Source organism: Ursus americanus, chromosome 29, assembly GCF_024610735.1.
Source record: "Ursus americanus isolate L20-20 chromosome 29, mUrsAme1.1.p, whole genome shotgun sequence".
Lineage (NCBI taxonomy): Eukaryota > Metazoa > Chordata > Mammalia > Carnivora > Ursidae > Ursus > Ursus americanus.
Window position 1 is genome coordinate 27,363,729 of NC_142155.1, and position 15,509 is coordinate 27,379,237.

Below are 15,509 nucleotides of genomic sequence, written 5' to 3' on the forward strand. Positions count from 1 at the left end.
GTCCATATCTTCATTCCTCCATCCAAGACCACCGAGCAGTGGGAACTTTTTAGAAATGCCAATTCTCAGGCCCTACCCCAGACTTCCTGAATCAGGGATGGTGGGGAAGAGGCTCTAGCATCTGTGTTGCAATCTGCCCTCCAGGTGATTCAGAAGTGCACTAAAATGTGAGAACCGCTGCGTTCGAACATTCCCAGGGAAGAATGATAGGCTAGAGTTGTAAGCAGAAGTGGAAAACCAGTAATTAAAGGGGAAAAGCAGGATATTCTACAGAGAACCTGGATCGGAAGTGGTAGGAAGAGTTTAGAGAGACGTAGCAGCAGGCACAAGGGAGTGTGATTTCTGGTAGCGGGGAGCTGGTGTGGCGGTGGGAACACAGAGCAGAAGGCCAAGCAGCAATAAGAAAGCAGAAAGTGGTAGCCACAGGCTCACGCGTTAAGTCATCGTTCTCATGCAGTCATCTCTATAAGAGGGCTGAGAACTGCTGCCTTCAGAACCTTTTTCCTGCAGTGGATCCCAAAGAAAGACAATTAACCTCTTCTCAGCCATAGCTGTCTGGGACCCCTAGTTATTTACTGTAGAGCCCGGACACAGAGAGACTGAGGGCTGCTCGGGCTGGTCCCACATGCCTTCTCCAGGCCCTTTTCGACAACCTGAGATTCTTCTGATTCCAGTTTGAATATTCCCCTCTTTGCCAGCTAAGGAGTATGCATGTTCAGGGAAAGGTAGAAAATGCCTGGCGTTTCAATGGGCTAGAGGTAAACTTAGCCAGAGAAAGTTGCAGGGGTGAGAATAAGCCTATGAAAGCGACAAGGCAAGAACTCAGCACGGACATTCTTCAGGAGGCTTATGGATGCCGTGTTGTCATCCAGGACATTGCCCTGACAGGGGAAGCCCCGGCTTCGCAGCTTCCTGGCCAGTGTGAGGGCCACCAGCCGGCTATAGCCTTTCCTGCGATGCTCTGGCAGGGTGTAGCCGTGGCACATGGTGGCAAACTGGTCTGTGAGCGACCAAGAGACCGGGTTTCCCTTGTCATCACGGACACAGACACTGGGGAAGCAAGAGATGAGTTTCACAATGTAGCGGAGACACTGTTCGTTGCCGCCCCGTGACCAAGTCCTGTTGAGTAGGTCAGCATCGGCAGTACTCAGGTAAGTTAGTCGTGGGGAAGGACCCCTTCTAGAAGAAAACAACACGAGAAAAAATGGGAACTCGGGATCATATGACTACAAACAGCTACTTCTCTTTTTGCACTGATTCAAACTGAGAAACAACCCCAGAGATGTACTTAGCCAATACTAAAATATTTTCAATGAATTAGAATATGTCACTTCCCGCTTATGACCATCTTTCAGGGTTTCATTTCCAATAGGACAGAATCCTCATTATATGAAATTTAAGTCTTTCCTTCTAATTTTACTCCCGTCTCTTATCACCTTCATATAGATTAGGGCGAGTATTTCATTTTTCTGTAAAACAGTTCTCAGACTTGTTTTTATTAAGTCCTGAGTCTGTTGACACCCTCTCTGAAGCCTTGAACAAGTCCAGATTCTTGGTCCCCTTGGTGTAAAAAAAAGAAAAAGAAAAAAAAGAATTAGGATAGAACTTCTATCTTTATGCATCCATGGCCAGAAAAGAAATACAAATTGCTTAACGTTCTAGGCATATATAGATAGTTGCTCAAGAAAAGCTAGTCCTTCTAGACCTTCCCCTAAAAGGTCTGGAGAAAGGTCTAAAAGCTCATGGTATTGAGATAAAGACAAAGATAGGAATTGCTGCAATTTCTAAGAACTGAGGTGAGTTACTTAGTTGAAGCCTATCGTGCTGGCTTTGCTTTCAGAATTCTTGAAATTATCAATATCATAAGACCATCCCCCATGGGGCGCCTGGAAGGCACAGCGGTTAAGCGTCTGCCTTCGGCTCAGGGCGTGATCCCGGCGTTACGGGATCGAGCCCCACATCAGGCTCCTCCGCTAGGAGCCTGCTTCTTCCTCTCCCACTCCCCCTGCTGTGTTCCCTCTCTAGCTGGCTGTCTCTATCTCTGTCAAATAAACAAATAAAATCTTTAAAAAAAAAAAAAGACCATCTCCCATGACTGCTAATGTCATTCTTGCTACGATCTTTATAAAGTACAGTTTGTGTTTTCTTTTTCTTAGTGGTTCTGCAGTGTTAGCTCACTTTCTAGGCATACTGTGGGGTCTGGCACTGAGCCAATAATCTAACTACCAAGCAGAGTAAAATAAATACAAGCAACGACTTGATAGAATTTTTAATTTAATTTTTTGAAAATGAACTTTGAAACAAAGGCTGAGAAGCCCAAGGCAAAGAAGCCTCAGGCAGAAATGTCGCTGCAAATAAAAACATTGCTAAGGCAAGTGTTTCAGGAGTAGTTATATTAGTGACTATGACCTTATATCCCAACGGCAGGCTATGCAAAATAAAGGGTATACAAATTTGGGTAGTGACGCAGGTGTGAAAGACAGTATCTTCCTATGCAGAAGGGAGCAATTTAAAGCAAAATCTGATTTTAAAAGACCTTACCGGGGATAGAAAAAAATTTTAAATAACATCTCAAGGATATGATAGTAAAAGACTGGGAAACTCTAAAACTCTAAAGGATACATGTCTGGTTTTTTCAACAAAAAGTAATGTAAGAAAAAAATATGAAAGAGGAACCTCTATGTCAAAAGAAACTTAAGAGATATTAACCAATTGCAATGTATGAACTTTATTTAGGTGTTTATTCAAAACAAACTGCTAAAAATATTATGCTAATTTGGGAAATGTAACTACTAACTAGTTTAAGGAATATTGTTAACGAAATCTTAGGACATTCTAAGGCACAGAGTTGATACAGCAGGCTTGAGGTCTCTATCTTTAGAAAAGCCTACTTGCCAGATTGGGCCTTGGATGGTATCTGGCAATTTGGATTTCTGCAGCAGTCCTGCCATTCCCAGATCTGGTATGAGTTGGCACTTAATGTGCCTACCTGTTTGTACAGCCAGTGTGGTTTATGATGAACACCTGCTTTCCCTCTGGGAATCTAGAAAATTGGTGTGTGCTAGGCAGAAGGTGCCTCCAATAAAAAATCCTACACATGTTCTCACAACTTACTGTTGGGGAAATTAAGTGGGTCTTGTGTGACTTCATTGGGGAGGACTCTGGGAAGCTTGTGCCTGGTTTTCTCTGGACTTTGCCAATGCACTGTTTTCTTTGCTGATTTTGCTTTGTAGCCCATATATATGCTGAGTTCTCTGGGTCCCTCGAGCTAATCAATGAGCCTGTGGGTAGTCCTGGGGACCCCTGTATGGAAGTGATATTAGTATAGTGTTTTTTCTTTAAGGAATCCTTATCTTTTAGAAATATATATTAAAATATTTAAGAATAATGGGATGATATCTGGGGTATTTCCTTCAGAACTGTTAGTAGATAGGGGTATGCATGAAACAAGATTAACCATATATTGATGGGAGAGGTTACTTATTCTACTCTCACTCAGCCTTTGTATGTGCTTGAAAATTTTAATAACCAAATTAAATAAAAGAAAAATAAAGTCCAGTTGCTTTATGTGACTTAAAATGCTCATTCTTCTTTAGGTTTAGTCTTGTTTTACTCAAAAATTCCTTCAACATATTCCATAGAAGAAAAATTAACATTCACTGAGGTGGGAACCTTTCAAGTATCATGTTTCATTTGTTTACAAAATACATGTAAGGAAGACATATAGGTTAATTTGCAAAAAGAAGAAATTGATCAAGGCTCAGAAAGATTTAGCAGAAAGGAAGGTAACTAGCAAATGTCAGCGCAGGGATTCCCCAGTAAGAAGAATGCAGATATTCACTAACACGTTTTTTGAAGATTGGACTCTGGCGTCAGAATGTGGAATTATTTCCTGGCTCTACAATTCACTCCTATGTGTTATTTCAACTTCGTTCAGAAAGGTAATTATACAGTACTTTATAGGGTTGTGGAAAGGGTTCAAGAGGTAATATATTTGTAAAACATTCAGAGCCTGGCATATAAGAGCTCCCTATAAATCAGTTATTTACCCTCATCCCTGAAACATGAAAACACACTAAGCACCTTGGGCTCAGACAACAGAGGTTATTTAGAATTATTTGGAGGCGGAGCATACCAAGGAATGATTTTTCTGTGTATACTGTGAAAATACAGGAATCCTGAGTTCACATATCACTATGCACAAAGACACTGATTTGATTTTGCAAGAAATTACGTGCAGTCAAGCACAGCAGAAAAAAATAAACACACGTACAGACCCACAGACACATACACACACAGACATATCTAGGCTCTGTGGCCCTACTCCAAGTACCCAAATATTCCTTAATAATACCATATTTCAGGTACTGCTATCTGTGCTTCTATATAGTAAGTTCCATCCCACATATAGAAACTTGGTCTACATACAGAGAACTGGTGTCTGGCAGAGTTGAATGAGGAGAAAATTCAACAGCCTTGAAGGAAGTTAACTTTACTCCTAACTGCTTTGAGTTGGCAACAGCTTTGGAAACATCGTAGAGTTCATTCTGCAGCCCTGTACATGGAGAGACATAAAGAAAAAGGTGCGTATTTTATTTGAAAACACAAAAAAGAAATTTGTTGCAGTATTTTTGTACTAAGTATCATCGATGCCACCAGTTTGCCACCTTGTATTATCCTAACCACTATATATTTATATATGAGTTATTACAGCTACTCCCAGCCTGATTTTCAAATATCGTGTGGGATTTTCAAATCCCCATCATGTTGTTTCTCACAATCAAGATCTTCCATGAACATTTTTTTTTTTTGAAGATTTTATTTATTTGACACAGAGAGAGATAGGAAGAGAGGCAACACGAGCAGGGAGAGTGGGAGAGGGAGAAGCAGGCTCCCCGCTGAGCGGGGAGCCCGACAAGGGGACCCCGGGATCATGACCTGAGCCGAAGGCGGATGTTTAATGACTGAGCCACCCAGGCACCCCTTCCATGAACATTTCTGATGGAAATATCTGTTAGGAGCTTGGAATTGTTTATGGAATTTTCCTGATTGTTCTGACTTCTCAGACTGATCTTACATTCCTTAAGGTAAGAGAAATTTTATAACACTAAAAGTCTACAATCTACCATACATCTAGAAGCATAAAAGAACTCAGATTTATTTGGCATGGCATTCTGACTTAAGGAGCCCTCCAGCCTCTTGCTAGATGCTCATTACAGAAATACCAAGGTATAAATTTAGTGTTGGTGAGATTTATCCCAAACCTGCCTCACTTGGATCCTACTCATTTATCACAGCTATACTCTGTTATCTATAAATCTTCATTCAGTACTTGTGTAAAGCACTGCGTCACAGCGAGACACAAGAATGGCAAGTTCTCTGATAGAGCTCGCCGAGCTGGCCACATGGCATGTTAGCTTCTGTTTCCTTAGAACTGACTTGCTCTGCTTCTCCAAAATCCTGTCAGCTCTAGCCTTTCCAGTGTGGGTCCTGATTAATGGAATTCTCTGGAAATTGACTTTCCCACTTCCACCCATATGGAAAAGCCTGTTTCCTCCTTCCAATAAGTTACTTCCTCTTGAAGAATACATGACTACATGAACAGGAAGTCATGTTGGTAGAGTCTGATATCTGACCCTTGGCTCCTTTCTCAGGGAGTTAAGTCTAAGAAAAGATAAGCAGGTCTTCAAGTTAATTATATTAAAAATTATAGATGCTGTGGCTAGAATTCCATATTATAATCCTGAATTCCATCAAAGTAATTCAAGAGACTATGAGAAAAAAACAGCTCATGCTAATGAAGGGTATGGATGGTAGCTCAAACAAAATTTCTTTCTCTTAAATTAGACTGAACTAATTCTTTCTAAAAGTCAGATTAACATTTCTTTAAAAAAATTTTAAATTATAAAATGTAACATAGGAAACTTCATAAAACAAATGTATAGCTGGGGCACCTGGGTGGCTCATTCGGTTAAGCATCTGCCTTCAGCTCAGGTCATAAACCCAGAGTCCTAGGATCGAGTCCTGCATCGGGCTCTCCACTCAGTGGGGAGACTTCTTCTCCCTCTCCCTTTACCTGCCGCTCTACTTGTATGCCCTCTCTCTCTCTGCCAAATAAATAAATAAATAAAATCTTTTTTAAAAACCACAAATGCATAACTTAATTATTACATATTTTAACTACTTCTAAAGCCACCAAATAGAAATTTACTAACCGTCTCCTATTTACCATTCTCCCAATCACAATTGCCTCTCTCTCCTCTAAAAATAACCACTATCATAATTACGACAATTATGTCCTTGTTCTAAGTTTTATTATGCAAGTGTGAGTCCTTAAACACCATGTTTAGATTTTGTCTACTTTTTGCCTGGTGAATCTTTTAATCTACGGGTTTTCTTTCAGTGCCCTCTCCCCCGCCTTTAAAAATTCTTTCCATTTATTCGTTAAAGAATCCAGTTCCCTGGGTTGAGTTTCCATGATTTGGATTTTGTGGATGATTTCTCCATGGTTTGTTGACCATGTCCTTCTGTCCCTTGCGTGGATTACCATTTTAACAAGTGATTTTCTCCTTGCTCGCAGAAGGAACTTTCACTAAAATTGTCCTACCTTCGTCCACCTTACCTCCTTAGAAAGGGAGGAGTCGCAAATTGGATAAGACAGAACTCAGACCATTTATTGGACCACAGTTAATTGGACCATAGTACCAGCAAGCAGGCTTCTGAAACTTTTAGGTCAGTGCTCATGTAAACAAGTCCTCTCACGTCAGTGCAACCAGTAGTGAACAAGAGAGCCTGGCCTGTCTGGATAGCTGTATGCTTTTCCATTCCCTGGGCTCTCATGGCCAACACAGAGTCTGGCTCTTCCTAGTAGGTTAGTGGGTTAACCCTGATTTAATACTGTTTATGGATGGCTCTTAGATTAAACATGACAAGCCATTCCCATCAGAGTGCGCCATCGCTCTGAACACCCAGCACTGATGTAGCTCCATTGCCTACTTTTTAATCTATCCGGGCAGCCCAACCAGGAGCTCTGTGGCGCAAGATAAAAGATGGGCCATTTCTATGGCAGTAGATAGGCTCTTGGAGTTGTTCATGATTTGGAGATGTTATGGGAATAGCACTTTTTAGGTGCTTTGGTTAAAAATAGTAAAGATATTGATGACTTCTTAAAAGCTACTCATTATTCCAAGGAAATTATAGTTCTTACCAGAGAAGCCTATGGCCAAGAGGCCACATCAGAAGCCAAAGGTAATGCCTACACTGATTGCGTGCTAAATAAGGGCCTTTACCACTCCAGCAATTTTAGGTGCTATTAACTCACATCTGTCCCCACCTAACTTCAGGAATGATGATTGTGTCAATTTAAATGACTGTGACTGACTCATGACGAACAGCTCAGCCTGCTGGGGGAAAAATACTGGCAATTACAAGGATTTTCTCTTGTTAATGATGGCTGCAGGTGATTTGAAGAGAATCGGCCTCTAGCACCACAATCTATCCAACTTTTGCCATGATTTTTCACACCAAGAAAGAAATATACTTATCTCCACATTAGAGTAATAATGGTGAGAAAATTTTCCTAGTTTGGCTGAGTGGTAGAACCACGTCTCTTGTCTAACCAGCATAACTGGGGTAGATCTGTGAAAGAGACAGTTTAGAACTTCCACTATAACGCCTTTGTGAGCATTTCCCAATGGATGTAATGAAAGAACCCAAGTCTTTAGGTTATGAACATGCACTAGTCATCGTTGGCAGGTACACAGGAACTTTTTCCTTGTGAGAGAGCTTCAGATGTTTGCTGCTGAAAAAAATTACCAGACTTTGTATTTCTAGCATGGAGGACCCTGCCTTCCTGTCAAATGACCAAAGAACTCACTTTCAATGCCACAGTTAAAAACAGGAACTTCATTGACTGTATCACCCCTGCCCCCCAATCATCACGAAAAGTTGAATAAGTGATCCACTGAAGCTGAAATTGTCCCTGCACGCTATTAGAAATTCTTAATGAAATTCGGTCTTGGCCAAAAGTTCTTCCACTAGCATTGATAACCAGGCGATTATCTCCTCGGATTTCAAATATACTCTTATCTTACTAAATCATGTCAGGATATCCGAGGCAGATCAGTTAATAATCTCTTTCCAGAATCACCTGCTTTAGAAAGAAGAAAAGACCTACCTATTGGCTTCTACTTAAGTTAGAGTCACTTTAAGGGCACCTGGGTGGCTCAGTCGGTTAAGTGTCTGCCTTTGGCTCAGGTCACGATCCCAGGGTCCGGAGATCGAGCTCCACACTGGGCTCCTTGCTCAGTGGGGAGCCTGCTTCTCCCTCTCCCTCTGCCTCCCCCACTTGTGCTTTCTCTCTCTCTCTCTCAAATAAATAAATAAAATCTTAAAAAAAAAAAAGATTGTGACAGCAAATGATTAAGAGTAATAAAGAAAATTATGCTGTGATACTCACTGATATCCATATTACAGTAAAAGTGAGGGGGAAAATGTCACCTGAAAGTAGCCCAATTTAAATGGCCTCTACTTACCCCAAAGGCCAAGCCTCATTAGTAGTAAAACAAGGGTTCTTATAAACCTGTAATACATAAATTGTAACTATATAACATGTATACACATGTATCTGTGTACTTAAGTATATATTGATCATATATGTGAAATATATGTTATATCTATCTGATGTGTATAACAAAAATAAGGGAAAAAAAAGACCGCCTAGTGTCTTGCACTTGATCTCACCTTGTATTTGAAAAACTTGATCCCAGTTGATAACATCATGTTCTTCCAATAGCTGTTGGTAAGCCCCGACATCCTTGTAGAACACCGCATAGGCATTAGTATAATGGTCCAGGTTATCTGTCTCAGCCTGGGACAGAGACATAATTGTAAAAACATAAATTTATCCTCTAGGTAACTCAAATACTGGATAGATTAGATACATTGGCTGCATATGTCTAGATCATTCCCATTGCCAAAATTAGCCACCTATAAACAATGGCTAGATGGGAATATGGCTAATATACTATAGTGAGGGAAAGAACAGAAATTTTGGAAATTTGCTTGATTATTCTTCTGATATTTGGGAAGTTTTAAGATTATTTATTTCACATTTTTTGGGGATTTTATTTATTTAAAAATGGAAAGGGTATAACTTAATGGAGCCACCTACATGAATTAAATAGAACTCTCAGAACTTTCCTAACGTGGTCAGGGCAGCACATTTCACCACATGAACTCTTTGTCCTCACAGAATGGAGTGATATCATCCTTTTCAATCTTCTTATGTATTTACCCACGTGATGAAACTCATTGGTCACAAGGAATCCTCAAACCAGAGGAAAAACGAGTATGCACGAGTATGTATGCTTCCCCTTCCAGAGATTGTGAAACACTAAAACGCTTTATTGAACACATTTAGACTAGCTATTTTCCATATGTCTGAAACTCCAAAGTCAGTCAAATTAGAAGCTAACGGTGAGGGGCACCTGGCTGGCTCAGTGGTTAGGTCTCTGCCTTAGGCTAAGATCATGATCCCAGGGTCCCGGGACCGTGCCGTGTGTCAGGCTCCCTGCTCAGCTGGGAGTCTGCTTCTCCCTGTGTCCCCCACCTTGTGCTCTCTCTCTTGTGCTCTCTGTCAAATAAATAAAATCTTTAAAAAAAAAAAAAAAAAAACCTAGGGGCGCCTGGGTGGCTCAGTCATTAAGCATCTGCCTTTGGCTCAGGGTGTGATCCCGGCGTTCTGGGATCGAGCCCCACATCAGGCTCCTCCGCTGGGAGCCTGCTTCTTCCTCTCCCACTCCCCCTGCTTGTGATCCCTCTCTCGCTGGCTGTCTCTCTCTCCCTGTCAAATAAATAAATAAAATCTAAAAAACAAAAACAAAAAACAAAAACAAAACAAAACAAAAAAAAAACAACCCTAATGGTGAAATATGTAGCTTCTTAGGCTAATATATATGGCTGTGATTGTTACAATATCCCCTTTACCTAATCATTTCTTTCTAGTTGATGCCAACTCTTGCGTTTTTACTGGTGGTGTTTTTTTTGTTTTGTTTTGTTTTGTTGGCCTTACAAATCTATACCTCTTTCTGTCGCCGGGTGATAACAGCTTTGAAGTCTGGCCATGAATCCACTACCACTTCCTTTTGAAAGGGATTCCCACGATTCATGTTCATCACTGCTCCATAAACCTGAGCCAGAGAACCCAGAGAGACATGCCAATCACATTACTAACTCTTTCAGTTGCATATTACTGTTTTCACTTCTTCCTGTACTGTATAGTTGTGGCCACAAGTGGGGAAATTACATGTACGCACATATATACAACATGCACACATACAACTTTTCTCTTGTTATTTCGTCACTGTACATGAAAACTGGTAAAAAGTCTAGGAAAGCCTATGAAAACTCTCCCCAAACTTAGGTTTTTACTGTATAGCAGTGAGAGGCACCAAAACAGCAAGCTGACTAGATGGCATATAGGCCAATCATAAATACTTACAGAATGAATCAGAATCTGATGTATGGATTTAGGGCTCATGATAGCTTCTAAAATTCCACAGATAATTTGATGCTCAGCTGCTTTTGAAGTTTATTATATTCTCCGAAAATAACCTGTTTAATGCAACTACTCCTTCAACCCTGAATTACAATTAAACATCACTGAGCGTAACGCCCCATCCCAAAAAGAGCTCCCTGCATTTCAGATTTGAAGGGGCAAGATCCTCCAAGTATTCCCTGAGGGTCGTAACTATGTCTTATTCATTATTATTTACATGGAGTCTGACTTAATAGATCAACTTTTTGTTGACTAAACAATACTGAATATTAGAATTCTGATTTGTGGTCTTTCGTATTTTTTTTTCTCCGCTAAGAATCAAAGATGCCTGCCCTATAAAATAACTTCCATATGCTATGGTGCTTAGAGAGAAGAGAAAGTTGTGGCGGTAACAAGGAGAGCTGAGCTACAGGCTGGTGTTCACAGCAGATTTTCATAACAGAGAGTAACAGAGAACAATCTAAGTGTCCATCAACAGTGGGAAAAAATGAATAAATTGTAGTATATTCATACTAGGAATGAAAAGCAGAAACTTAGGGGCGCCTGGGTGGCGCAGTCGTTAAGCATCTGCCTTCGGCTCAGGGCGTGATTCCGGCGTTCTGGGATCGAGCCCCACATCAGGCTCCTCCGCTGGGAGCCTGCTTCTTCCTCTCCCACTCCCCCTGCTGTGTTCCCTCTCTCGCTGGCTGTCTCTCTCTCTCTCTCTCTGTCAAATAAATAAATAAAATCTTAAAAAAAAGAAAAAGCAGAAACTTAATTGTGAGCAAAAGAAGATAGATACAAAAAGATACACTATGTGATACAATTTACATTATATTCAAAACAGACAAAACCAAATTATGGCTTTAGAAGTCAGGATAGTGGTTACTTTTGGGGAGCAGGGAAAGGGAATGTTTGGAAAAGAGCACTGGGGGGCTGGGAGAAACCGTGTCCGAAGTAATGTTCTTTCTTGATTGGAGTGCAGGTTATACAAATATCTGCTCTATGAAAATTCATTGAGCTGCATAATTATGTTATGTGTACTTTCTAGTATGTGTTATACTTCAGTGAAAACCAATTTAAATTATAAGGGCATTGGAACCTACGCTTTACCTCTTTTATCACATCTTGATTCAAATCACTCACTTCAATGCCTAGAACATTATTCAACTATCTTCTTTCTTTCCCAATCTGAGACCTCACTCAAATCTTCTTATAGAACGTACCTTTGCAAATTTAGTCTGGCTAATACTATTGTGTGACATGGATCACACTTAGTGAAAAGCTGAGAACTAAATTAACCTAGAAAGGTCATGCTTGCTCTGTTTAATTATTAAATTTGGGGGCTGCCAATCCTACATATACATAGTCATAAGTTTATTAAAATGTTTATTCCTATGAAGAAACCATACATCTTTATTTAAAAATGGAGCTTAAATAGGATTGGAATGTTTAGAAGGTTAAAAGGAAAAAACTTCTTTCCAAGATTCAGATTGTGAAAAACAACAACAACAACAACAACAACCCATGACTTGTTTGTAAGAGTTTTGCAACCAGCTGAAAGATTTGGCATTGGTTCAAAACAATGAAACAGACTTTTTTAACAGCTATTTATTCAAAGGGTGAGTGTTGAGAGGTGATGGGAGGTGGCTGGGGGAAGTAAGGATGCTGGAGGAATGAGCAGTTGGAGTTTGTGAAGGAAATTTGGAGGGATATTTAATCACTGAAATACTAACATGAGGTAGGTGGGGGATGGGTGAAATAGGCAATGGGGATTAAGGAGCTCACTTGGGAGGAGCCCTGGGTCATGTGTGGAAGCACTGAACCACTAAATTGTACACCTGGAATTAATATTGTACTGTATGTTAACTAACTGGAATTGGAATAAAAACTTAAAAAAAAAAAAGAAAAGATGGGATTATAAAATATATAGCCATAGCCTTCAAAAAAATGGAGGAAGTGTGAACAACAAAACAATTTTCTCTTTATCTTTTTTATTCTCTAAAGGGCATAGTGTAACTGAAGAGGTATTTTGAAAGTATGGTCAGAAAACCCAAGCCAGACATTATATAACAATGTAATAATTGAAGTAAGATAAAGAGATTCAAAGATAAAGAGACTCTGTGTACAGAAAATGAGAAATTTGGAGTGCCAAGCTAAGCAGCTATTAAAAAGAAGATTATACGAGGAAGGTGTTGATTTGTGCCTACACGTTTCATTTCTTTAACTCTTACTTCAAGTGGTGTTATGATAAGCAAACCTTTCAAAAATAAAAACCAACTGTGCAGTTTGGAATCTGATAACTTAGATTTAAATCGGAACTCTAGCACTTAGATATGGGGAAGGGATTTAGTAACATCATCTGTAAAATTATAATGTAAATACCTGCCTACGCAGAGGTATTACTATTACAGAGGGGTTAATAGGTTTTATAAAGCTCAAATGAAATAGCGTGAAAGATATTTTTAAAAATCATACATACTATTCATAAGTGAAATAAGTCAAGCAGAGAAAGACAACTATCATATGATTTCTCTCATCTATGGAACATAAGAACTAGGAAGATCGGTAGGGGAAGAAAGGGATAAAGAAAGGGGGGTAATCAGAAGGGGGAATGAAGCATGAGAGACTATGGACTATGAGAAACAAACTGAGGGCCTCAGAGGGGAGGGGGGAGGGGGGTGGGGGAATGGGATAGACCGGTGATGGGTAGTAAGGAGGGCACGTATTGCATGGGGCACTGGGTGTTATACGCAACTAATGAATCATTGAGCTTTACATCGGAAACCGGGGATATACTGTATGGTGACTAACATAATATAATAAAAAATCATTAATTAAAAAAATAAAATAAAATAAAATAAAAAACAAAAAAAACCTTGTAGGCTCAGGATAAACCCACAAGATTTAATGTGTTTATTACCAACGATAGATTAATAATAATAAATTGACAAAAATAAAAAAAAATCATACATACTATTCAGATCAACTCAACTAATCTGAATTCAGAGGCCCTTAAAAATAAGAATTGAACAGGTGAGGGTCAATAAGTAATTATTTTATAACATTGCCAGTGACCCATCAACTACAGTTTGTTGAGTAATTATTTTGGGCAAAGCCCCATGGCAAGCACTATGGGAGGTGTCAAAAAAAAAAAAAATCAACATCTACACCTGGGCATCTGGTAGCTAAGTTCCTGTAGGGAAAGTGGTAGATATGAAATCAAAGGAACTGAGATTTAACAGATTCTCTACTTGCTTTAGCCTTTTTTGGACTCCAACTTACTTCTAAAATGGGTCAATAGACATCTTACAAAGTTGTTGGAAGGATAAAATAAATTGAAATTATCTGTATGCTAAAGTACTATCCAAATATAATATTTATAATGTAAGGGTCCATCATTTGTCTTGAAGATTATAACATCTTAGGTGACCCTGTAAAGGTCGCCAAAACCTTTTTAGCTCTCTCCAGCAAGAGTGGGCCAAACATTTATTTACCAGTCTGTCCACATTCAGTATGGGACATTTCGAGTCAGATTGTCCATTCGGTACTCTTTTAGCCATATGATCCCAAATGATCACTCAGATTTTCCCTACCACACATAGTTTAAGCATGATCCATAAGGCAAGATGACGAGATTTAATCAACCCAGTACAGTGCTCTAAATCGCTTTTGTTAAAGTTTAGTGTAAATAAGGATTATCCAGGGTGTGTCCTAAAAACACAGGTCTCTGTCTTTAGAAATTGTGATTCATTATATCTCTTCTGGGTTATTAGCAGCCACTCACATTTGCAGTCAAATGCTCTTAGCGCTGAGCTATACCCCCCTCCAGTCACATTTGAAAATCACTGTTGTAGGGCTATCTCCTTGGTCAAGAATCTCAGCCCTCAAAGACAATTTCTTTGCATTCTGCATTTGTTTCTCCAAGTGCTTAAAATATTTTTAATCTCCCATTTATTTGGAATCTTTGATTAATGTCCTCTTCCACAATAGCTCTGAGTTGTCAGCAGGCCCTCATGGACTTTGAGAAGACTTTGACAGATAGAGGCTTAATGACCAACAAAGCCATTGAAATAAACTTCAAAAATAAAGATGTTGAAATAGAAAAGTTTTATAATGACTCCTGTACCTAAGCTCCGTCGTGAACCTAGGTTATGTTCTTATGAGCAATGCTACTTAATCCATACCCTTCTGCCATTAAAAAAAGTGTTTAAAACTCAAGTTTACCTTAGAAATAACCTAGTCCAGCACCACCTAAATTTTCCTTGAAGTCATCTAGAGTGACTGTCAAAAAATAATTATCACAGCCGTATCCATGATGCATGGAATCAGGAGGGGACTGGGAAACTGTATGCTTAAATAAGTTTAATCACAAAGTGCTGACATCAGGGGCGCCTGGGTGGCACAGCGGTTAAGCGTCTGCCTTCGGCTCAGGGTGTGATCCCGGCGTTACGGGATCGAGCCCCACATCAGGCTCCTCTGCTATGAGCCTGCTTCTTCCTCTCCCACTCCCCCTGCTTGTGTTCCCTCTCTTGCTGGCTGTCTCTATCTCTGTCGAATAAATAAATAAAATCTTTAAAAAAAAAAAAGTGCTGACATCAGAAAAACTTGGGAAACAGCCATAAGTCTGACATTATTTCCTAGATTAATAAAATAAATGAATAAAAGAAAGCTCTTGAATGTAGAATACCTTGAGTGATTCAGGGAAGTGACTCTTCAACATTTTTTCCAGCATCAGTAATTTCGTACAACAGTTGAGCACCAGCATCTTCTCCAGAGCTCTAGCAATTCCACACCTACTGAAAAACCTGAAGGGATATGTTTAGTTTTTGCTTGCTGACATTTGAATCTCCTGAGGAACCTCCTTGAAGTCCTGTTTTCACTGGGTGTCATTAGGAATGCTGTTGCTCCCTCTGATGAGGGAAGAAGAAGGAAGATGAGAGACACTGGGGCGGGTAAACCAGAGAACATG

At 39.8% G+C, this 15,509-nt stretch overlaps 1 protein-coding gene across 1 annotated transcript; it reads right to left on the reverse strand.

The window, feature by feature from the left end:
- Positions 1-764: 764 nt before the first annotated feature.
- On the reverse strand, positions 765-15,305 carry GLYATL3 (glycine-N-acyltransferase like 3). The gene is made up of 5 exons (XM_045805161.2): positions 15,228-15,305; positions 10,083-10,190; positions 8,743-8,869; positions 4,429-4,555; positions 765-1,179 (listed from the first exon to the last, which is right to left on the reverse strand). Exons 1-5 carry the CDS (start codon positions 15,303-15,305, stop codon positions 765-767), a joined length of 855 nt encoding a protein of 284 aa, XP_045661117.2.
- Between the last annotated feature and the right edge of the window lie 204 nt (positions 15,306-15,509).